The following is a 23,514-nucleotide window of genomic DNA, read 5'->3' on the forward strand; positions in this document are numbered from 1 at the left end:
CGGGTTCAATCCCCACTACGGGTGCTGTCTGTACGGAGTTTGTACGTTCTTCCCGTGACCCGCGTGGGTTTTCTCCGAGATCTCCGGTTTCCTCCCACACTCCAAAGATGTGCAGGTTTGTAGGTTAATTGGCTTGGTAAATGTAAAAATTGTCCCTGGTGTGTGTAGGATAGTGTTAGTGTGTGGGGATTGCTGGTCGGCACGGACCCGGTGGGCCGAAGGGCCTGTTTCTGCGCAGTATCTCTAAATTAACCAAAAAACGAAAGTCCCTTAAAACTAGCGGTGTGTCGTTCCGTGAGGTCAGGGTGTGATGACCGTTATCCCCAGGGTAGACGATTCTATAACCAGAGGGTGTTGATGTGAGAGGGGAGAGATTGAAGAGGGACCTCAGGGCCATCCTTTTCACTCAGAGGGTGGTCCGTATCACTCGATTGTAGACTCTCGGCCTTTTGATCCTCTTATGTAAGTGCATAACTCCACACTATTCATAAGTGATAGGAGCAGAATAAGGCCATTTGGCCCATCAGGTCTACTCCGCCATTCAATCATGGGTGATCTATCTTTCCTTCTCAACCCCATTCTCCTGACTTCTCTCAATAACCCTTGACACCCGTGCTAAAATAATAACCTGTCAATTGCTGCCTTAAAAATACCCACTGACTTGTGGCCTCCACAGCCGTCTGTGGCAATGAGTTCCACAGATTCACCACCCTCTGGCTAAAGAAATTCCTCCTCGTCACCTTTCGAAAGGAACGTCCTTTAATTCTGAGGCTGTGCCCTCTGGTCCTAGACTCTCCCACTAGTGGAAACATCCACTCCACATCCACTCTATCCAGGCCGCTCACTATTCTGTACGTTTCAATTAGGTCCCCCCTCATCCTTCTAAACTCCAGCGAGTACAGGCCCAGTGCCGTCGAACAATCATTATACTTTAACACAATTATCCCTGGGATCGTTCTTGTAAACCTCCTCTGGACCCTCTCCAGAGCCAGCACATCCCTCCTCCTTGGGGTTCAAAACTGCTCACAGTACTACAAATGTAGCCTGACCAGCGCCTTATACAGCCCCAGCATTACACCCCTGTCAACCCATAGTAAGAGTAATAGATGGTGGTGAATGTATGGAACTCCCTCCACCCATCTAGATCCTGCTGTAATGCACAGATATCCCCAGCATAACATGCTCTCATCTCAGGTATCACAGGTATGGAGTAACTCAGCAGGTCAGGCAGCATCTCAGGAGAGAAGGAATGGGTGGCGTTTCGGGTCGAGACCCTTCTTCAGACTGATGTCGGGGGGTGGGACAAAGATAGGATGTAGTAAGAGACAGGAAGGTAGAGGGAGATCTGGGAAGGGGGAGGGGAAGAGAGGGACAGAGGAGCTATCTGAAGTTAGAGAAGTCAATGTTCCCCCTTCCCAGTTACGATCAGAAAACAATCGCATCTCTGGCAAGGTCAGAGATTGAAAAACAGTTTCCCCCGACCCCCCCTCCCCCACATAAAACAAACCAGAGAACATTAACACAAAGTTTTAAAACACACTAGAAATAACAAAAAACTTTGAAAAGACAGACAGACCGTTGGCGAGGCTGCCATCACTGACGGCGCCACCCGGTGGAAAAGAACAAGTTTCTAATTTCTGTCTAAAGTCTCCTCCACTGTTTCCCATGAAACTGTAACTGATGTTATCCTCGCGATGGTACTCGATGCAATGTTGTTGATGCTGTACTTGTGAGGGTTGACCTGCGACTCGCCACTGATACTCTGACCTCTCCTGCAGATCTCCACCTGGCGCAGTGAGCTGGACAACGTCCACAAGCTGGTGGGCACCATCAACAACATCCTTGCCCATCACTCTCCTGTGCACATCATCCAACGCTGGGTCCGGGGCCATCTCACCAGGATGAAGCTGGGGTAGATATACGTTACCTTGTCATGCAACCTTTCACTTGCCTTGCTTAAAGACACAGCAGCAGTAGAGCTACTGCCTAACAGAGCAGAAACCTACAGATGCTTGGCTGTACCATCTCCCCGTGACCTGCATGGGTTTTCTTTCAGATCTTCAGTTTCCTCCCACAGTCCAAAGGCGTACAGGTTTGTAGGTCGATTGGCTTGGTATAAATGTATACAATTGTCCCTAGTGTGTGTGTAGGTTAGTGTTAGTGTGCGGGGATCGCTGGTCGGCGCGGACTCGGTGGGCCGAAGGGCTTGTTTCCGCGCTGTATCTCTAAACTAAACAACATAAATTAAACTAAACTAAAGGAGGCGCTGGATAGGGTCAGGTACAGGATTCCAGTTCTCAGAGTCCAAAGATATCCCACCAGTGGTGGAACAATGAGAACCTCAGATACCACAAGCAATGGCCCTCCTGTGAATGAAGGAACTGCAGATGCTGGTTTAAACCAAAGGTAGACACAAAATGCTGGAGTAACTCAGCGGGTCAGGCAGCATCTCTGGAGAGAAGGAATAGGTGACGTTTCAGGTCTGAAGAAGGGTCTCGACCCGAAATGTCACCCATTCCTTCTCTCCAGAGATGTTGCCTGTCTCGCTGAGTTACTCCAGCACTTTGTGTCTATCTAGTGTGTAGGATATAGCTAGTGTACCACATGGACTCAAGGGGCCAAAGAGTCCGTTTCCACGCTGTATGTCTGAGCTGCACTATACTAAACGAAGCTGGACATGGGTTGATGTAGCAGCCAGAGCAGTAGAGGGGTAAGGGACAATCAGGAGCTGGTGAGTCTGGAATACTCTGCCCCTGAGGATAGTGGAGTCCAGATCATCATGTCCAGAAATCACAGCAGCAGAATCAGGCCATTCACCCATCCAGTCTACTCCACCATTCAATCACTGCTGATCTATCTCTCCCTCCTAACCCCATTCTCCTGCCTTCTCCCCATGACCCCTGACACCTGCACTGATCTCTCTCTCCCTCCTAACCCCATTCTCCTGCCTTCTCCCCATGACCCCTGACCTGATCTCTCTCTCCCTCCTAACCCCATTCTCCTGCCTTCTCCCCATGACCCCTGACATCTGCACTGATCTCTCTCTCCCTCCTAACCCCATTCTCCTGCCTTCTCCCCATGACCCCTGACCCCTGACCTGATCTCTCTCTCCCTCCTAACCCTTCTCCTGCCTTCTCCCCATGACCCCTGACACCTGCACTGATCTCTCTCTCCCTCCTAACCCCATTCTCCTGCCTTCTCCCCATGACCCCTGACACCTGCACTGATCACTTCTCATTATCTTCCGCTTCGCCATAACCTGCAATCCTTTGATCTTTTAAATATTTATCTATCTCACATCTAATCCAGTGGATGTAATTAGGTTAACCTATGATGGGCATTTGTCAGCACTGGGCCTGTACTCACTGGAGTTTAGAAGGATGAGGGGGGACCTCATTGAAGCGTACAGAATAGTGAGCGGCCTGGATAGAGTGGATGTGGAGAGGATAGTTCCACTTAGATATAACAATATCTCATCATTATCCAGAGAGAAGGTACTAGCATGGATAGGTACTAGCATGGATAGGTACTAGCATGGATGGATGGTACTAGCATGGATGGATGGTACTAGCATGGTTGAAGGTACTAGTCAAGTCAAGTCAATTTTATTTGTATAGCACATTTAAAAACAACCCACGTTGACCAAAGTGCTGTACATCTGATTAGGTACTAAGGAAAAAAAATGAAACATACAGTAGCACGCAAACAGTTCACAGCGCCTCCTCAATACTAGCATGGATGGATAGTATTAGCATGGATGGATGGCAGTAGCATGGATGGATAGTACTAGCATGGATAGATGGTTCTAGCGTGGATATAAGGTACTTGCATGGATAGATGGGACTAGCATGGATAGAAAGTTGGCTGAACGGCAGAAAGCAAGGAGTGGGAATAATGGGGCCTTTTTCTGGTTAGCTGCAGGTGACTAGTGGTGTCCTGTAAGGCTCGGTGCTGGGGCCACTATTTTTCACGTTGTATGTTAATGATTTGGATGAGGAAATTGAAGGTTTTGTGGCCAAGTTTGCTGATGATACGAAAATAGGTGGAGGGGCAGGTAGTGTAGAAAAAGCAAGGACTCTGCAGAAGGACTTGGACAGGTTGGGAGAGTGGGCACAGCCTCAGAATTAAAGGACGTTCCTTTAAGAAAGAGATGAGGAATTTCTTTAGTCAGAGGGTGGTGAATCTGTGGGATTCTTTGCCACAGACGGCTGTGGAGGCCACAAGTCAGTGGATATATTTAAGGCAGAGATAGATAGATTGTTGATCAGTGCGGGTGTCAAGGGTTATGAGAAGGCAGGAGAATGCGGTTAGAAGGGAGAGATAGACCAGCCGTGGCCTTAGAAACATAGAAAAATAGGTGCAGGAGTAGGCCATTTGAATCATCAAAAATCACTACCCCATTCCTGCTTTTTCCCCATATCCCTTGATTCCTTTAGCCCCAACTGCTAAATCCAACTCTCTCTTGAAAACATCCAGTGAATCGGCCTCCACTGCCTTCTGAGGCAGAGAATTCCAGATTCACAACTCTCAGGGTGAAGAAGTTTTTTCTCATCTCCGTTCAAAATGGCCTCCCCCTTATTGTTGATGGGCCTACTTGCCTAATTCTATCCCTATGACCTTATGACACCTCTAACAGGACTGCGTGTTGTTTATTGTCCTCAGATGGTCGCAGCGGAAGTGTCGATTGCCAACAGCGCGTTGCGCGTCAGACGGTGACATGCTGTGCCACAGAGGGATCCACATGTCGGCGGATGGCAGGATGTGGGTGAGTCTGCCACACCAATCACACAGCACGGAGACAGGCCTTTCAGCCCAACTCAACCCATACTGACCAACATGCCCCATCTACACTAGTCCCACCTGCCCACACCGACCAACATGCCCCATCTACACTAGTCCCACCTGCCCACTCCGACCAACATGCCCCATCTACACTAGTCCCACCTGCCCACACCGACCAACATGCCCCATCTACACTAGTCCCACCTGCCCACACCGACCAACATGCCCCATCTACACTAGTCCCACCTGCCCACACCGACCAACATGCCCCATCTACACTAGTCCCACCTGCCCACACCGACCAACATGCCCCATATACACTAGTCCCACCTGCCCACACCGACCAACATGCCCCATCTACACTAGTCCCACCTGCCCACACCGACCAACATGCCCCATCTACACTAGTCCCACCTGCCCACACCGACCAACATGCCCCATCTACACTAGTCCCACCTGCCCACACCGACCAACATGCCCCATCTACACTAGACCCACCTGCCCACACCGACCAACATGCCCCATCTACACTAGTCCCACCTGCCCACCGACCAACATGCCCCATCTACACTAGTCCCGCCTGCCCACACCGACCAACATGCCCCATCTACACTAGTCCCACCTGCCCACACCGACCAACGTGCCCCATCTACACTAGTCCCACCTGCCCACACCGACCAACATGCCCCATCTACACTAGTCCCACCTGCCCACACCGACCAACATGCCCAATCTACACTAGACCCACCTGCCCACACCGACCAACATGCCCCATCTACACTAGTCCCACCTGCCCACCGACCAACATGCCCCATTTACACTAGTCCCGCCTGCCCACACCGACCAACATGCCCCATCTACACTAGTCCCACCTGCCCACACCGACCAACATGCCCCATCTACACTAGTCCCACCTGCCCACACCGACCAACATGCCCCATCTACACTAGTCCCACCTGCCCACACTGACCAACATGCCCCATATACACTAGTCCCACACCAACCAACATGCCCCATCGACACGTCCCACCTGCCCACACCGACCAACATGCCCCATCTACACTAGTCCCACCTGCCTACACCGACCAACATGCCCCATCTACACTAGTCCCACCTGCCCACACCGACCAACATGCCCCATCTACATTAGTCCCACCTGCCCACACCGACCAACATGCCCCATCTACACTAGTCCCACCTGCCCACGACCAACATGCCCCATCTACACTAGTCCCACCTGCCCACACCAACATGCCCCATCTACACGAGTCCCACCTGCCCACACCGACCAACATGCCCCATCTACACTAGTCCCACCTGCCCACACCGACCAACATGCCCCATCTACACTAGTCCCACCTGCCCACCGACCAACATGCCCCATCTACACTAGTCCCACCTGCCCACACCGACCAACATGCCCCATCTACACTAGTCCCACCTGCCCACACTGACCAACGTGCCCCATCTACACTAGTCCCACCTGCCCACGACCAACATGCCCCATCTACACTAGTCCCACCTGCCCACACCAACATGCCCCATCTGCACGAGTCCCACCTGCCCACACCGACCAACATGCCACATCTACACTAGTCCCACCTGCCCACAACGACCAACATGCCCCATCTACACTAGTCCCACCTGCCCACACCGACCAACATGCCCCATCTACACTAGTCCCACCTGCCCACACCGACCAACATGCCCCATCTACACTAGTCCCACCTGCCCACACCGACCAACATGCCCCATCTACACTAGTCCCACCTGCCCACACCGACCAACATGCTCCATCTACACTAGTCCCACCTGCCCACACTGACCAACATGCCCCATCTACACTAGTCCCACCTGCCCACATCCTGACCATATACTTGCGTAAATGTTTGTTAAACACTGTGTTAGTTCCTACCTCAACTGCCCCCATTCCATGCACCCACTGTCCTTTGTATAAAAAGATTGCCCCTCAGGTTCCCATTAACTCTTTCCCCCCTCACCTTAAACCTCTGTCCTCTGGTTCTCGATCCCCCTACTCTGGGGAAAAGACTCTGTGCATTCACCCTCTGATCCAGGGGAGGTTTAGTGTGTGGGAATAGTGCTAGTGTGCGGGGATCGCTGGTCGGCGTGGACTCGGTGGGCCGAAGGTCCTGTTTCCACGCTGTATCTCCAAGCTCTCTTGATGTGGTTGCAGATGGAGGAAGCTAGCAGCACGGCGGATGGAAAGTGCAACGCCCACCAGTTGGAGATTAAACTCAACAACCTGCAGGCCACCGTGCTGGAGGTAGGCTGGCTTCAAGCTGCACACCTGGCCGGCCAGGTAGACCTCCACCCTGGACGCACCCCCCCCCCCCCTCACCTGGGCCAACCTCACCCTCCCCACCTCAGCCCCCACTCCATCCACTCCCCCCCGACCTCACCCACCGCCTCACCTCAACCAACTCACCCTGCCACCCTACCTCAGCCCACACTCCCCCCCCGCACCTCAACTCACTCACCCCCCACTCCTCATCCTCCCCCCCTCAACCCACACTCCCCCCACATCAACGCACTCACCCCCTACTCCACTCACCCTCCCCCCCTACCTCAACCAACTCCCCCCTACCTCAACCCACACTCCCCCCTCACGTCAACCCACTCACCCCCCACCTCAGCCCACTCACCTCCCCCTCACCTCAACCCACTCACCCCCCACCTCAGCCCACTCACCTCCCCCTCACCTCAACCCACTCACCCCCCACCTCAGCCCACTCCCTCCCACCTCAGCCCACTCCCTCCCACCTCAGCCCACTCCCTCCCACCTCAGCCCACTCCCTCCCACCTCAGCCCACTCCCCCCCACCTCAGCCCACTCACCTCCCCCTCACCTCAGCCCACTCACCCCCCACCTCAGCCCACTCCCTCCCACCTCAGCCCACTCACCTCCCCCTCACCTCAACCCACTCACCCCCCACCTCAGCCCACTCACCTCAGCCCACTCACCTCCCCCTCACCTCAACCCACTCACCCCCCACCTCAGCCCACTCCCCCCCACCTCAACCCACACTCCCCCCTCACATCAACCCACTCACCTCCCACCTCAGCCCACTCACCTCAACCCACTCACCCCCCACCCTCCCCCCTCACTTCAGCCAGCTCAGCCCCCCCTTTACTCACCCCTCCCCCCTCACGTCTGCATCTACCCCACTCTGTCCACTCCCCTAGGCGTCATCTCCATCCCCCCACCCCTGTAACCCGGCCCAGTTCCCACCCCCGTTGGAACCGGTCAGGTCAACTATCTTGCCCTGCACTGTAAGTGATAGGAGCAGAATTAGGCCATTCGGCCCATCGAGTCTACTCCGCCATTCAATCATGGCTGATCTATCTCTCCCTCCTAACCCCATTCTCCTGCCTTCTCCCCATAACCCAGGAGGGCTTGTATACAAGATCAGGGATGTAATGCTGAGTCTCTATAAGGAGCTGGTCAGGCCGCATTTGGAATACTATGAGCAGTTTTGGGCCCCGTATCTGAGGAGGGGTGTGCTGGCTCTGGAGAGGGTCCAGAGGAGGTTTACAAGAACGATCCCAGGAATGAGTGGGTTAACCTATGATGAGCGCTTGTGGGCACTGGGCCTGTACTCACTGGAGTTTAGAAGGTTGAGGGGGGACCTCATTGAAACGTACAGAATAGTGAGCGGCCTGGATAGAGTGGATGTGGAGAGGATGTTTCCACTAGTGGGAGAGTCTAGGACCAGAGGGCACAGCCTCAGAATTAAAGGACGTTCCTTTAGGAAGGAGATGAGGAGGGATTTCTTTAGTCAGAGGGTGATGAATCTGTGGGATTCTTTGCCACAGACGGCTGTGGAGGCCACAAGTCAGTGGATATATTTAAGGCAGAGATAGATAGATTGTTGATCAGTGCGGGTGTCAGGGGTTATGGGGAGAAGGCAGGAGAATGGGGTTAGGAGGGAGAGAGATCAGCCGTGATTGATTGGCGGAGTGGACTTGATGGGCCGAATGGCCTAATTCTGCTGCTGTGACTTGAGTGAATGATCCCCTGGTCCAGCCCCTGACTGCCCGGCCCGGCCCGGCCCCCTGCAACCGCTCGCTGTGGGTTTCGTTCTCTGGCACTCTGTTGGCAGACAGCTGTACATGGGAGACGGTGTTTGTGTGTTTAGGATCGGTACGAAGCCAACGAGCTGACGTCAGGCATCTACCCCCAAATATCCCAGTGGTGTCGCCGGGACTCCCCCAACCTGCGGCCCCAGCGAGACCAGGCCTTCAGGCCCAGGGGCTTCCGAAGGCCCATTTTCCACCCGAGCCCAGGTAACGCACACCCCCCCTCATTCACCCCCTCCCTCACCATCCCTCCCCCTCCCTCCCTCATCCCCGCCTCGCTCCCTCTCCCTCACCACCCCGCCTCATCCTCCCTCCCTCAACCTCCCTCTCTCACCCCCCCTCCCTCACCCTTCCACCCTTATCCCCAACTCACCCCCCCGCCCTCACCCCACCCCACCTCACCCTCCCTCCCCCATCCTGGTCGGGTGACAGGGCGGTGAGGAAGGCATTTGGCCCACTGGCCTTCACTGGTCAGGGCTCTGAGTACCATGATGCAGCTGGACGTGGTTGGTGAGGCCACACCTGGAGATACTGTGGGCAGGTGAGACTACACTTGGAGATACTGTGGGCAGCTGTGGTCAAGATGAGACTACACCTGGAGATACTGTGGGCAGGTGTGGTCACAGGTGAGGCCACACCTGGAGATACTGTGGGCAGGTGTGGTCACAGGTGAGACCACACCTGGAGATACTGTAGGCAGGTGAGACCACACCTGGAGATACTGTGGGCAGGTGAGACCACACCTGGAGATACTGTGGGCAGGTGTGGTCACAGATGAGACCACACCTGGAGATACTGTGGGCAGGTGTGGTCCGCAGCTACAGCAGAGATGGCATTACCTTGGAGAGGTTGCAGGAGAGATGCACCAGGACGTTGCCTGGGCTGGCGGGCTCAAGTCACAGGGAGAGGGTGGGTCAGCCACACCAGGGGGCAGCGGGCAGGGGCTGTGAGGGATACCTTGCCCCTTGGGGGTGGGGGCGGGGGGGTGTCAGAGCAATGGTACTCTGCCCTGAGGGGGGGGGGGGCTGTGTCAGTGTTGGAGACCCTGCCCCGGACGAGGGGGGTCAGAGAGGGAGACCTTGCGCTGGACAAGGGGGGTCAGAGTGGGAGACCCTGCCCTGTAGGAGGGGGGGGGTCAGAGAGGGAGACCCTGCCCTGGACAAGGGGGGGGGGGGGTCAGAGAGGGAGACCCTGCCCTGGACAGAGGGGGGGGGGTCAGAGAGGGAGACCCTGCCCCAGAGGAGGGGGGGGGGGGGTCAGAGAGGGAGACCCTGCCCCAGAGGAGGGGGGGGTGGGGTCAGAGAGGGAGACCCGGCCCTGGAGGAGGGGGGCTCACTAGGGAAAGATGAAGACAGGCTCCTGAGTCAGGGTCAGAGCAGGAATACCCAGCCCCTGGGGAGGGGGGACTGTGGGAGGGGCTGTGATGTCAGTCAGTGAGGATACCCTGCCCGGGGGGGGGGGGGGGAGATGAGTCAGCCTCGCGCCCCCCCCCCCCCCCCCCCCTGACGCTCCCAGTCTGTCGCTCCCAGTCTGATGCTCAGGCTGACGCAAGTGTGCTGTGTGTTACAGACTTTGTGCATCTGATGTGAGATCACGACCAGGACCCTCTGCCTACCGCTGCCACGCCAAGCTCACCCTCCACCCCTCACACTGCCCAACAAAGCAATAAATAATCTACACACACCGTACCTTTATTCTGTTTGTCTTTCCTCCATTCCCTCACCACCAAGAAGGCCGGCACGGTGGTGCAGCGGGTAGAGCTGCTGCCTCACGGGATGAACGTAGAAACTCCGTACAGACAGCACCCGTAGTCGGGATGGAACCCGGGTCTCTGGCGCTGGGAGGCAGCAGCTCTACCCGCTGCACCACCACATTGAGAGTCTTCTGTGTAACTCAGGCAAAGCAGGAACGATTGCAGGCAGGGTCAGGGTCAGGGTCAGGGCAGTGGCCAAGGCCGCGTTTACAGTTCTGGTCAGCCCCACTACAAGAAGGTGGAGGCTTTAGAGAGGGTGCTGAGGAGGCTCACCAGAACGCTGCTCGGATTAGAGGTGTAGCAAAGAACTGCAGATGCAGATTAAATCAAAATAGACACAGAGGGGTTGGACAAACCTAGATTGTTTTCTCTGGAGCATTGGAGGTTGAGGGGAGACCTGATAGAAGTTTATAAAATGATCAGGAGCACCAAGAGGGTAGACAGTCAGAACCAAAGATGCTAGAGGAGCAAGATGGCCCACTACGTTGATATCGCCTACGCAAAGGAGCCGCCATTTTAGTAAGCAAACCCCGCCGCTCCCTCTGTCTCTCGCAGTGTAATCAGTGTTGTGGGGGAACAGTATGTGTGATGATACCATTACAATGCAGAATATATCTCATCTATTAACTGACAGATGTTTGTTATTTTTCTTTTTAAATGTTTCTGCAAGTTTCTGCTTACTAAAATGGCGCCGTGACGTACTACGGTTTTTAGGGTCGAGTGGTCTATCTTGTTCCTCTAGTATCTTTGGTCAGAACCTTTCCCCCAGGGTGGGCACGGCAAAGGCGAGGGGGCAGAGCTGTGAGGTGAGAGGGGCAACGTTTAAAGGAGATGTTTCACACAGAGGGGGGTGGGGGCCTGGAACGTGCTGCCAGGGGTGGGGGTGGGGGTGGGGGTGGGGGTGGGGGTGGAGGTGGGGGTGGGGGTGGGGGTGGGGGTGGGGGTGGAGGCAGATACCATAGTGTGTTTGAGAGGCATTCAGATAGGAACATGGAGGAATATGGATCTGTGCGGGTGTCAGGGGTTATGGGGACAAGGCAGGAGAATGGGGTTAGGAGGGGGAGAAAGATCAGCCACGATGAATGGTGTAGATTAGATGGGCCGAATGGCCTAATTCTGCTCCAATCATTTCCGAGCTTGCAGGCAGAGGAGCTGAGTTTACTTGGCATCATTACGTTGGGCAGGGAGTATGTGGGCCGAAGGGCCTGTTGCCGTGCTGGCTGCGCGTTGTGCCGGTTGTCAGAGTGCGTTGCCTCCTCTGCCCACGCGGGCGGTGGGTCAGATGGACAGGATCATCTTGCCCTGCGCTCCGACCCCCTGCATGATCAGCTCGTGGGACAGAGCCACCTGGTCCAGTGGGAACTCAGAGCCCACCACCGGCCTCAGCCAGCCCACCTCTATCCCCGCCAGCAGAGCGGCCACCGTCTCCTGCAGCTCCACCTGTGGGCAACCACGCAGCCATTAGTTCACCAGGCCACTCGGCCCATCAAGTCTACCTCGCCATTCAATCATGGCTGATTATAGTTTACAGATAAAGCGTGGAAACAGGCCCTTCGGCCCACCGGGTCCGCGCCGACTAGCGATCCCCACACACTGACACTATCCTACACACACTAGGGACAATTTCTTTACATTTACCAAACCAATTAACCTACAAACCTGCACGTCTTTGGAGTGTGGGAGGAAACCGAAGATCTCGGAGAAAACCCACGCAGGTCACGGGGAGAACGTACAAACTCCGTACAGACAGCGCCTGTAGTCGGGATGGAACCCGGGTCTCCGGCGCTGCATTCGCTGTAAGGCAGCAACTCTACCGCTGCGCCATCGTGATCTATCTAGAGTCCTGGCAACATCCTCAATCAAACCGTGGCCCATCTTTGACAGAGATTATGGTTTATCCTTCCACGTTCCTTTTCTGTAGCCCAATTAATTTTATTCTTATCCAATTTCCTCAAGAGTTATTATTAATGGATGATCAGAGGGTGGTGAATCTCAGGAGGAGAGTGGAGGATAGTCTGAGGACAGTGGAGTCTAGATCATTATAAGTTCATGTCATCAGGCCATTCGGCCCATCAAGCCTACTCCGCCATTCAATCACGGCTGATCTATCTCTCCCTCCTAACCCCATTCTCCTGCCTTCTCCCCATAACCCCTGACACCCGCACTGATCAACAATCTATCTATCTCTGCCCTAAATATACCCACTGACTTGTGGCCTCCACAGCCGTCTGTGGCAAAGAATCCCACAGATTCACCACCCTCTGACTAAAGAAATTCCTCCTCATCTCCTTCCTAAAGGAACGTCCTTTAATTCTGAGGCCGTGCCCTCTGGTCCCAGACTCTCCCACTGTTGGAAAGCACCCGGAGAAAACCCACGCGGTCACGGGGGGAACGTGCAAACTCTGTACAGACAGCACCCGTGGTCAGGCGCTCCGGTTTCCTCCCACACTCCAAAGACGTGCGTGCGGGTTTGTAGGTACGTTGGCTTCGGTAAAAATTGTAAATTGTCCCTAATGTGTGTGTGATAGTGTTAGTGTGTGGGGATCGCTGGTCGGTGCGGACTCAGTGGGGAAGGGCCTGTTTCCGTGTTGTATCTCTAAACTAGACTAAACCACAGTGCTGCCCCACCCAGTTGCTATGGTCATCCACAGACGTGTAGCAGATCCCTCCTTGTGCAATGTTAATGTAGATGCAAATGGCCAACAGCGCCCGCGCAGGGCTGTCCGTACCTTGGTAGCTGTATGGAGCGAGGTGCCAATGATGCTGCTCTCTTTGGTCATGGTATCTCGGGGGTTAATCTCAATGCTGCCCCGACAGCCAACGATCTGCACCAGAAACACACAACACACTCACACACTGTGCAGAAGTAACTCAGTGGGTCAGGCAGCATCTGTGGAGAACTTACAATGTCACCTATTACTTTTTGAGGAGGGGAGGGGTGGGGGGACGAGGGGCGAAAGCGGGGGGGAGTTTGGGGCGTGAGGGTTTGAACCATTCCCAATGTAAGGTTGGGTCACGGTGCCCGGTGATGGGTGCCCGGTGATCAATGATCAGTGCCAGTGATGGGTGCCCGATGGTGGGTGCCCGGTGATGGGTGCCCGGTGATGGGTGATCAATGATCAGTGCCCGGTGATGGGTGCCCGGTGGTGGGTGACCGGTGATGGGTGCCCGGTGATGGGTGCCCGGTGGTGGGTGCCCGGTGATAGGTGCCCGGTGGTGGGTGCCCAGTGTCGGTGCTGGGTGCTGGTGCTGGGTGCCTGGTGGTGGGTGCCCGTTGATGGGTGCCCGGTGCTGGGTGCCCAGTGATGGTGCCGGTGCTGGGTGCCCGGTGATGTTGCCGGTGATGGGTGCCCGGTGCTGGGTGCCCGGTGCTGGGTGCCCGGTGCTGGGTGCCCGGTGATGGTGCCGGTGATGGGTGCCCGGTGCTGGGTGCCCGGTGATGGTGCCGGTGCTGGGTGCCGGTGGTGGGTGCCCGGTGCTGGGTGCCCGGTGCTGGGTGCCCGGTGACGGTGCCGGCCCTCACTCACCACCACTCTGCCGGCGGGCGCGAGCAGCCGTAGATCCTTGGCCAAGTTGACGTTGGATAACATCTCGATGATGACGTTGACCCCACCACTGCCGGTGAAACCCTGGCACCAAACGTGAGTCACGTTATTCCCTTCACTATCCTCACGCAGTGTGTGTGTGTAAGGATGTGTAGTATATCTATAGCATCTGTACACTCTGGACGGCTCGATTGTAATCAGCGATTAGATTGACCGAGGTGAGAAGAAACCTTTTCACCCAGAGAGTTGTGAATTTGTGGAATTCTCTGCCACAGAGGGCAGTGGAGGCCAATTCACTGGATGGGTTTACAAGAGAGTTAGATAGAGCTCTAGGAGCTAGTGGAATCAAGGGATTTGGGAGAAGGCAGGCACGGGTTACTGATTGTGGACGGTCAGCCATGATCACAGTGAATGGTGGTGCTGGCTCGAAGGGCCAAATGGCCTCCTCCTGCACCTATTTTCTATGTTTCTATGTTTCTAAGACTCAAGAGACACAGGCAGGAGATCACAGTTGCTGAGGTTAGTGTTGTAGTCAGGATTGAACCCGGGTCTCTGGCGGTATTTTCTATGTTTCGATGAGACTGTACTCCTCCCCCCTGCGTTGTGGGGTAGACTGAGACTGAGACTGACCCCCCCCCCACAATCTTTGCCCACCCCCCCCAATCCTGCACTTTCCACTCGTCACTTTAACTTCATGTATCTTGTGTTTTGTGACTGTTGACAGATCAATTTCCTTCCTGGGGTAATAAAAGTTTTATCGTATCGTATCGCATTGTCTCTCCGCTGACTGGTTAGCACGTAAACAAAAGCTTTTCACTGTACCTCGGTACACGGGACAATAAACTAAACTCAACTCATTTTAATCCTAGATTTAAACTATAAAATGGAGAATAGTTGAACACGGTTGCAATTCAGCAGGGTACAGCATGTACGGGTTTAGCTTGAGTGTACTGATGTACAGTATTATCTGAGGGAAAAAAACTGCAGATGCTGGTTTAAATCGAAAGTAGACACAAAATGCTGGAGTAACTCAGCGGGTCAGGCAGCATCTCAGGAGAGAAGGAATGGGTGATGTTTCGAACCTGAAGGAGGGTCTCAACCCGAAAACGTCACCCATTCCTTCCCTCCCTGAATGCTGCCTGTCCCGCTGAGTTACTCCAGCATTTTGTGCCATAGTATTATCTGATTTGATTGGATTGTACTTAGGGCGGCACGGTGGTGCAGCGGGTAGAGCTGCTGCCTCACAGCGCCAGAGACCCGGGTTCCATCCCGACTACGGGTGCTGTCCGTACGGAGTTTGTACATTCTCCCCGTGACCTGCGTGGGTTTTCTCCGGGTGCTCCGGTTTCCTCCCACAATCCAAAGACGTACAGGTTTGTAAGTTAATTGGCACAGTGTAAATGTAAATTGTTCCTAGTGTGTATGGGATAGTGTTAGTGTGCGGGGATCGCTGGTCGGCGCGGACTCGGTGGGCCGAAGGGCCTGTTTCCGCGCTGTACCTCTAAACTAAACTAAAAGCTTTTCACTGCACCTCAGTACACGTAACGATAATAAGGGGAGGGGGAGAGGGAGGGAGGGGGGAAGGGAGAGAGAAGGAGGGGAAGAGAGGGAGGGGGAGAGGGAGGGAGGGGGAGAGGGAGGGAGATGGAAGGAGGGGGAGAGGGAGAGATGTGGAGGGGAGAGATGGGGGGGGAAGGGGGGGGAGAGGGAGAGAGGAAGGGAGAGAGGGAGGGGGAGAGATGGGGAGGGGAGTGATGGGGAGGAGAGATGGGGAGCGAAGGGGGAGAGAGGGAGGGAGGGGGGAGAGACGGAGGGAGGGGGAGAGACGGAGGGAGGGGGGAGAGACGGAGGGAGGGGGGAGAGAGCAGGGAGGAGGAGGGGCAGTGGGTTTGTGGGGTGTGTACCTCTATGAGGTCGGTGTACCCCGTCTCGTGGTGGTTGAATGCCTTGTGCGCCCCGCTGTTCTCCACCAGATCCATTCCCTCCGGCGTGCCGGCCGTGCCCAGAACCTTCATGCCCAGCGCCCTGGCGATCTGACAGGCCGCGATGCCCACCTGTAAACCAGCACCCACGATCATGGGGCAGTGCCGGTCCCCAGCCCCCCCCACCCCTCACCGCCCGGGATCACCCTCACCTTCCCCACGCCCACCCCTGCCCTCGCGACCCACCCCGCCCTCTCACCCTGCCGACCCTCACCCTGTGGGCAAATGCATGGCCCAAGTGAGGTTATCCACTTTGGTGGCAAGAACGGGAAAGCAGAGTATTACCTGAATGGTGACCGATTGGGAGAAGGGGAGAAGCAACGTGACCTGGGTGTCGTGGTGCACCAGTCATTGAAAGCAAGCATGCAGGTGCAGCAGGCAGTGAAGAAAGCGAATGGTATGTTGGCATTCATAGCAAGAGGATTTGAGTATAGGAGCAGGGAGGTTCTGCTGCAGTTGTACAGGGCCTTGGTGAGACCTTACCTGGAGTATTGTGTGCAGTTTTGGTCTCCTAATCTGAGGAAAGACGTTCTTGCCTTAGAGGGAGTACAGAGAAGGTTCACCAGATTAATCCCTGGGATGGCGGGACTTGCATATGAGGAAAGACTGGATAGACTAGGCTTGTACTCGCTGGAATTTAGAAGACTGAGGGGGGATCTTATAGAAACATATAAAATTCTTAAGGGGTTGGAGAGGCTAGATGCGGGAAGATTGTTCCCGATGTTGGGGGAGTCCAGAACCAGGGGTCACAGCTTAAGGATAAGGGGGAAGTCTTTTAGGACCGAGATGAGAAAACATTTCTTCACACAGAGAGTGGTGAGTCTGTGGAATTCTCTGCCACAGAAGGTAGTTGAGGCCAGTTCATTGGCTATATTTAAGAGGGAGTTAGATGTGGCCCTTTTTGCTAAAGGGATCAGGGGGTATGGAGAGAAGGCAGGTACAGGTTACTGAGCTGGATGATCAGCCATGATCATATTGAATGGTGGTGCAGGCTTGAAGGGCCGAATGGCCTACTCCTGCACCTATTTTCTATGTTTCTATGTTTCTGTCGCCCCCCCTCTGACCCCGTCCCGCTCCCCCACCCCCCCTCTCCCATCGACCCACACCCTTCCCACGCAGATCGCTGGACTCTCGCCACCCCTCTCCCCACCCCCCCTCACATCCTCTCCCCCGACCCCCCTCACACCCTCTCTCCCCCCATCTCCCCCACCCTCCACTCACATCCTCTCTTACCCCCCTCACATCCTCTCTCCCCCGCCCCCCTCACATCCTCTCTCCCCCACCCTCCCCACATCCTCTCCCCACCCCTCCCCCTCACATCCTCTCCCCCAACCCCCCCTCACATCCTCTCTCCCCGCCCCCTCTCCTGCCGACCCCTGCTCTCTCTGAGCGGTAGATGGGGTAGACAGGCAAAACCTTCTCCCCCCCCCCCCCCCCCCCCCCAGGTGAGAATGTCAGAGATTAGAGGGCGTAGCTTTCAGGTGCGAGGGGGAGAGTGTAAAGGAGATGTGCGGGCTAGGTTGTTTCACACAGAGGGGGGTGGGGGCCTGGAACGTGCTGCCAGGGGTGGGGGGGGGGGGGGGGGGAGGCAGATACCATAGTGGTGTTTAGGAGACTTTCAGATAGGCACGTGGATATGCAGGGAATGGAGGGAGATGGATCCAGCGAGTACAGGCCCAGTGTCGACAATCGTACGTTAACCCACTCATCCCCAGGATCGTTCTTGTAAACCTCCTCTGGGCCCTCTCCAGACCAGCACATCCTTCCTCAGATACAGGGCCCAAACTGTTCACACTACTCCAAATGTGGCCTGACCAGCGCCTTGTATAGCAACAGCATCCTTGCTTTTCTAGGGTCAGAGACATGCAGCTTGGAAACAGGCCCTTCAGCCCACCTTGCCCACACCGGCCAACATGTCCCAGCTACACTAGTCCCACCTGCCTGCACTTGGTCCATATTCCTCCAAACCTGTCCTATCCATGTACCTGTCTAACTGTTTCTTAAACATTGTGACAGTCCCAGCCTCAACTACCTCCTCTGGCAGCTTGTTCCATACACCCACCACCCTTTGTGTGAAAAAGTTACCCCCTCGGATTCCTATTAAATCTTTACCTTTCACTTTAAACCTATGGTCCTTGATTCCCCTGCTCTGGGCAAGAGACTCTGTGCATCTACCCGATCTATTCCTCTCATGATATAAAAGGACTGGACAATCTGGATGCAGGAAAAATGTTCCCAATGTTGGGCGAGTCCAGAACCAGGGGCCACAGTCTAAGAATAATGGGGAGGCCATTTAAAACTGAGGTGAGAAGAAACTTTTTCACCCAGAGAGTTGTGAATTTGTGGAATTCTTGCCACAGATGGCAGTGGAGGCCAATTCACTGGATGGATTTAAAAGATAGAGCTCAAGGGGCTAGTGGAACCAGGGGATATAGGGAGAAGGCAGGCACGGGTTACTGATTGTGGATGATCAGCCATGATCACAATGAATGGCGGTGCTGGCTCGAAGGGCCAAATGGCCTCCTCCTGCACCTATTGTCTATGTTTCTGTGTTTCTAGTGTTTTATATTCTAGTGCCCTCAGGGTGAATGCCAGCATTGGGGTTGCAGTGGCTGCAGCTTACCCCTCCACTGGCTCCGTGAACCAGGACCGTCTCTCCTGCCTTGGCGTGGGCCCTGAAACAGAATGAAGTCCGTGTGAGATGTCGCCCCAGCCCACTGGATGTGGACCCGCGCACGGACAGGCACTTACTGCAGCCCACTACCCCCCCGTCAGCATCAGGATCTGTCTGAGGAAGGGTCTCCACCCGAAACCTCACCCATTCCTTCACTCCACAGATGCTGCCTGATCCGCTGAGTTACTCCAGCACTCTGTGAAACGTCACCTATCCATGTTCTCCACAGATGCTGCCTGACCCGCTGAGTTACTCCAGCACTCTGTGAAACGTCACCTATCCATGTTCTCCACAGATGCTGCCTGACCCGCTGAGTTACTCCAGCACTCTGTGCCTGTCTTTGGACGGTGGCACTGGGGACTGACTGCGTGTGGGTTTTTCGGTGCTTACTTTTGCAGCAGGGCTCTGTAGGCGGTGAAGTACGGCGTGCCAATAGCCGACCCTTCCTTGTAGCTCAGGGTGTCTGGTAGCGGGTAGACGTAGTCTGCACCAGCGACGGTATACTCAGCGTACCCACCACTCACCGTCCCACACGTGAACACCCGGTCACCTTTCTCTCAGAGTAATTAAAAAACACAATTAATTCAAAGAAAATAGAAAATAGGTGCAGGTGGAGGCCATTTGGCCCTTCCAGCCAGCACAGCAGGTTGTTTTCATGTTTCACTTCAACTTGGGGAATGGGGGTGGGGGGGAGCGAGAACAGAGGGGGGTCTTGTGTGGGGGGGGGGGGTGGGAGCGAGAACAGACCCTTTGTGTGTAGGGGGGAGGGGGTAAGTGAGAACAGAGGGGATCCGGTGTGTGGGGGGAAGCGAGAACAGAGGGGGGTCTTGTGTGGGGGTGGGAGCGAGAACAGACCCTTTGTGTGTAGGGGGGAGGGGGTAAGTGAGAACAGAGGGGATCCGGTGTGTGGGGGGAAGCGAGAACAGAGGGGGGGTCTTGTGTTGGGGGGGGGGGGGGATAAGTGAGAACAGAGGGGGGTCTTGTGTGGGGGGGAGTGAGAACAGAGGGGGGTCTTGTGTGGGGGGGAGTGAGAACAGAGGGGGGTCTTGTGTGGGGGGGGGGGAGCGAGAAGAGACCCAGTGTGTGTGTGTGTGTGTGTGGGGGGGGATAAGTGAAAACAAAGGGGGTCGCGGTGTGTGTGTGGGGGGAGAACAGAGGGGAGCCCGGTGTGTGTGGGGGGGGGGGGGTGTGCGTGAGAACTAAGGGGGACCATAAATCGAATGCTTGGTGTTAATGTTGAACACTTTGTAACTTGTACACACACGTACACACAAACACACAATAATAGTGCAATATTAACAATAACAGTGTGTAGTTCAGTATTGGAGGTTGTGTAGCGTTCAACAGCCTGATGGTTGTTGGGAAGAAGCTGTTCTTGAAGATGGTTGTTGGGAAGAAGCTGTTCTTGAACCTGGAGGTCACGGTTTTCAGGCTCCTGTACCTTCCTCCCGATGGTAGCAGCGAGATGAGAGTGTGGCCAGGGTGGTGTGGGTCAGTGAGAGTGTGGCCAGGGGGGTGTGGGTCAGTGAGAGTGTGGCCAGGGTGGTGTGGGTCAGTGAGAGTGTGGCCAGGGTGGTGTGGGTCAGTGAGAGTGTGGCCAGGGTGGTGTGGGTCAGTGAGAGTGTGGCCAGGGTGGTGTGGGTCAGTGAGAGTGTGGCCAGGGTGGTGTGGGTCAGTGAGAGTGTGGCCAGGTGGTGTGGGTCAGTGAGAGTGTGGCCAGGGTGGTGTGGGTCAGTGAGAGTGTGGCCAGGGTGGTGTGGGTCAGTGAGAGTGTGGCCACGTGGTGTGGGTCAGTGAGAGTGTGGCCAGGGTGGTGTGGGTCAGTGAGAGTGTGGCCAGGGTGGTGTGGGTCAGTGAGAGTGTGGCCAGGGTGGTGTGGGTCAGTGAGAGTGTGGCCACGTGGTGTGGGTCAGTGAGAGTGTGGCCAGGGTGGTGTGGGTCAGTGAGAGTGTGGCCAGGGTGGTGTGGGTCAGTGAGAGGGTGGCCAGGGTGGTGTGGGTCAGTGAGAGTGTGGCCAGGGTGGTGTGGGTCAGTGAGAGTGTGGCCAGGGTGATGTGGGTCAGTGAGAGTGTGGCCACGTGGTGTGGGTCAGTGAGAGTGTGGCCACGTGGTGTGGGTCAGTGAGAGTGTGGCCAGGGTGGTGTGGGTCAGTGAGAGTGTGGCCAGGGTGGTGTGGGTCAGTGAGAGTGTGGCCACGTGGTGTGGGTCAGTGAGAGTGTGGCCAGGGTGGTGTGGGTCAGTGAGAGTGTGGCCAGGGTGGTGTGGGTCAGTGAGAGTGTGGCCAGGGTGGTGTGGGTCAGTGAGAGTGTGGCCAGGGTGGTGTGGGTCAGTGAGAGTGTGGCCAGGGTGGTGTGGGTCAGTGAGAGTGTGGCCAGGGTGGTGTGGGTCAGTGAGAGTGTGGCCAGGGTGGTGTGGGTCAGTGAGAGTGTGGCCAGGGTGGTGTGGGTCAGTGAGAGTGTGGCCAGGGTGGTGTGGGTCAGTGAGAGTGTGGCCAGGGTGGTGTGGGTCAGTGAGAGTGTGGCCACGTGGTGTGGGTCAGTGAGAGTGTGGCCACGTGGTGTGGGTCAGTGAGAGTGTGGCCAGGGTGGTGTGGGTCAGTGAGAGTGTGGCCAGGGTGGTGTGGGTCAGTGAGAGTGTGGCCAGGGTGGTGTGGGTCAGTGAGAGTGTGGCCAGGGTGGTGTGGGTCAGTGAGAGTGTGGCCAGGGTGGTGTGGGTCAGTGAGAGTGTGGCCAGGGTGGTGTGGATCAGTGAGAGTGTGGCCAGGGTGGTGTGGGTCAGTGAGAGTGTGGCCAGGGTGGTGTGGGTCAGTGAGAGTGTGGCCAGGGTGGTGTGGGTCAGTGAGAGTGTGGCCAGGGTGGTGTGCGTCAGTGAGAGTGTGGCCAGGGTGGTGTGGGTCAGTGAGAGTGTGGCCAGGGTGGTGTGGGTCAGTGAGAGTGTGGCCAGGGTGGTGTGGGTCAGTGAGAGTGTGGCCAGGGTGGTGTGGGTCAGTGAGAGTGTGGCCAGGGTGGTGTGGGTCAGTGAGAGTGTGGCCAGGGTGGTGTGGGTCAGTGAGAGTGTGGCCAGGGTGGTGTGGGTCAGTGAGAGTGTGGCCAGGGTGGTGTGGGTCAGTGAGAGTGTGGCCAGGGTGGTGTGGGTCAGTGAGAGTGTGGCCAGGGGGGTGTGGGTCAGTGAGAGTGTGGCCAGGGTGGTGTGGGTCAGTGAGAGTGTGGCCAGGGTGGTGTGGGTCAGTGAGAGTGTGGCCAGGGTGGTGTGGGTCAGTGAGAGTGTGGCCAGGGGGGTGTGGGTCAGTGAGAGTGTGGCCAGGGTGGTGTGGGTCAGTGAGAGTGTGGCCAGGGTGGTGTGGGTCAGTGAGAGTGTGGCCAGGGTGGTGTGGGTCAGTGAGAGTGTGGCCAGGGGGGTGTGGGTCAGTGAGAGTGTGGCCAGGGTGGTGTGGGTCAGTGAGAGTGTGGCCAGGGTGGTGTGGGTCAGTGAGAGTGTGGCCAGGGTGGTGTGGGTCAGTGAGAGTGTGGCCAGGGTGGTGTGGGTCAGTGAGAGTGTGGCCAGGGTGGTGTGGGTCAGTGAGAGTGTGGCCAGGGGGGTGTGGGTCAGTGAGAGTGTGGCCAGGGTGGTGTGGGTCAGTGAGAGTGTGGCCAGGGTGGTGTGGGTCAGTGAGAGTGTGGCCAGGGTGGTGTGGGTCAGTGAGAGTGTGGCCAGGGGGGTGTGGGTCAGTGAGAGTGTGGCCAGGGTGGTGTGGGTCAGTGAGAGTGTGGCCAGGGTGGTGTGGGTCAGTGAGAGTGTGGCCAGGGTGGTGTGGGTCAGTGAGAGTGTGGCCAGGGTGGTGTGGGTCAGTGAGAGTGTGGCCACGGTGGTGTGGGTCAGTGAGAGTGTGGCCACGTGGTGTGGGTCAGTGAGAGTGTGGCCACGTGGTGTGGGTCAGTGAGAGTGTGGCCACGTGGTGTGGGTCAGTGAGAGTGTGGCCAGGGTGGTGTGGGTCAGTGAGAGTGTGGCCAGGGTGGTGTGGGTCAGTGAGAGTGTGGCCAGGGGGGTGTGGGTCAGTGAGAGTGTGGCCAGGGGGGTGTGGGTCAGTGAGAGTGTGGCCAGGGGGGTGTGGGTCAGTGAGAGTGTGGCCAGGGTGGTGTGGGTCAGTGAGAGTGTGGCCAGGGGGGTGTGGGTCAGTGAGAGTGTGGCCAGGGGGTGTGGGTCAGTGAGAGTGTGGCCAGGGTGGTGTGGGTCAGTGAGAGTGTGGTCAGGGTGGTGTGGGTCAGTGAGAGTGTGGCCAGGGGGGTGTGGGTCAGTGAGAGTGTGGCCAGGGGGGTGTGGGTCAGTGAGAGTGTGGCCACGTGGTGTGGGTCAGTGAGAGTGTGGCCAGGGTGGTGTGGGTCAGTGAGAGTGTGGCCAGGGGGGTGTGGGTCAGTGAGAGTGTGGCCAGGGTGGTGTGGGTCAGTGAGAGTGTGGTCCAGGGTGGTGTGGGTCAGTGAGAGTGTGGCCAGGGTGGTGTGGGTCAGTGAGAGTGTGGCCAGGGTGGTGTGGGTCAGTGAGAGTGTGGCCAGGGTGGTGTGGGTCAGTGAGAGTGTGGCCAGGGGGGTGTGGGTCAGTGAGAGTGTGGCCAGGGTGGTGTGGGTCAGTGAGAGTGTGGCCAGGGTGGTGTGGGTCAGTGAGTGTGGCCAGGGGGGTGTGGGTCAGTGAGAGTGTGGCCAGGGTG

General features: G+C 56.3%; 2 protein-coding genes across 3 annotated transcripts in view; one reads left to right on the forward strand and one right to left on the reverse strand.

The window, feature by feature from the left end:
• LOC144598220 (leucine-rich repeat and IQ domain-containing protein 3-like) overlaps nucleotides 1–10,563 on the forward strand; it is a 25,106-nt gene extending 14,543 nt beyond the window's left edge. Inside the window, exons 4-8 of one of the 2 annotated variants that reach the window (XM_078408104.1) lie at nucleotides 1,779–1,912; nucleotides 4,663–4,765; nucleotides 6,977–7,066; nucleotides 8,939–9,086; nucleotides 10,449–10,563. In XM_078408104.1, the coding sequence (XP_078264230.1) occupies nucleotides 1,779–1,912; nucleotides 4,663–4,765; nucleotides 6,977–7,066; nucleotides 8,939–9,086; nucleotides 10,449–10,468 (495 nt within the window). In that variant the 3' untranslated portion in view covers nucleotides 10,469–10,563. The remainder of the gene's footprint in view (nucleotides 1–1,778; nucleotides 1,913–4,662; nucleotides 4,766–6,976; nucleotides 7,067–8,938; nucleotides 9,087–10,448) is intronic. The other variant, XM_078408105.1, reaches the window with a different exon arrangement.
• The window catches only part of cryz (crystallin, zeta (quinone reductase)), a 25,297-nt gene continuing 12,170 nt past the window's right edge, over nucleotides 10,388–23,514 (reverse strand). The window contains exons 4-9 of the mRNA XM_078408106.1: nucleotides 19,224–19,387; nucleotides 18,783–18,834; nucleotides 16,082–16,231; nucleotides 14,160–14,261; nucleotides 13,362–13,457; nucleotides 10,388–12,072 (exon numbers count right to left, since the gene is read on the reverse strand). Coding sequence (XP_078264232.1) covers nucleotides 11,911–12,072; nucleotides 13,362–13,457; nucleotides 14,160–14,261; nucleotides 16,082–16,231; nucleotides 18,783–18,834; nucleotides 19,224–19,387 — 726 coding nt within the window. The 3' untranslated portion in view covers nucleotides 10,388–11,910. The remainder of the gene's footprint in view (nucleotides 12,073–13,361; nucleotides 13,458–14,159; nucleotides 14,262–16,081; nucleotides 16,232–18,782; nucleotides 18,835–19,223; nucleotides 19,388–23,514) is intronic.

Source organism: Rhinoraja longicauda, chromosome 11 (assembly GCF_053455715.1).
Source record: "Rhinoraja longicauda isolate Sanriku21f chromosome 11, sRhiLon1.1, whole genome shotgun sequence".
Classification (NCBI taxonomy): Eukaryota; Metazoa; Chordata; class Chondrichthyes; order Rajiformes; family Arhynchobatidae; genus Rhinoraja; species Rhinoraja longicauda.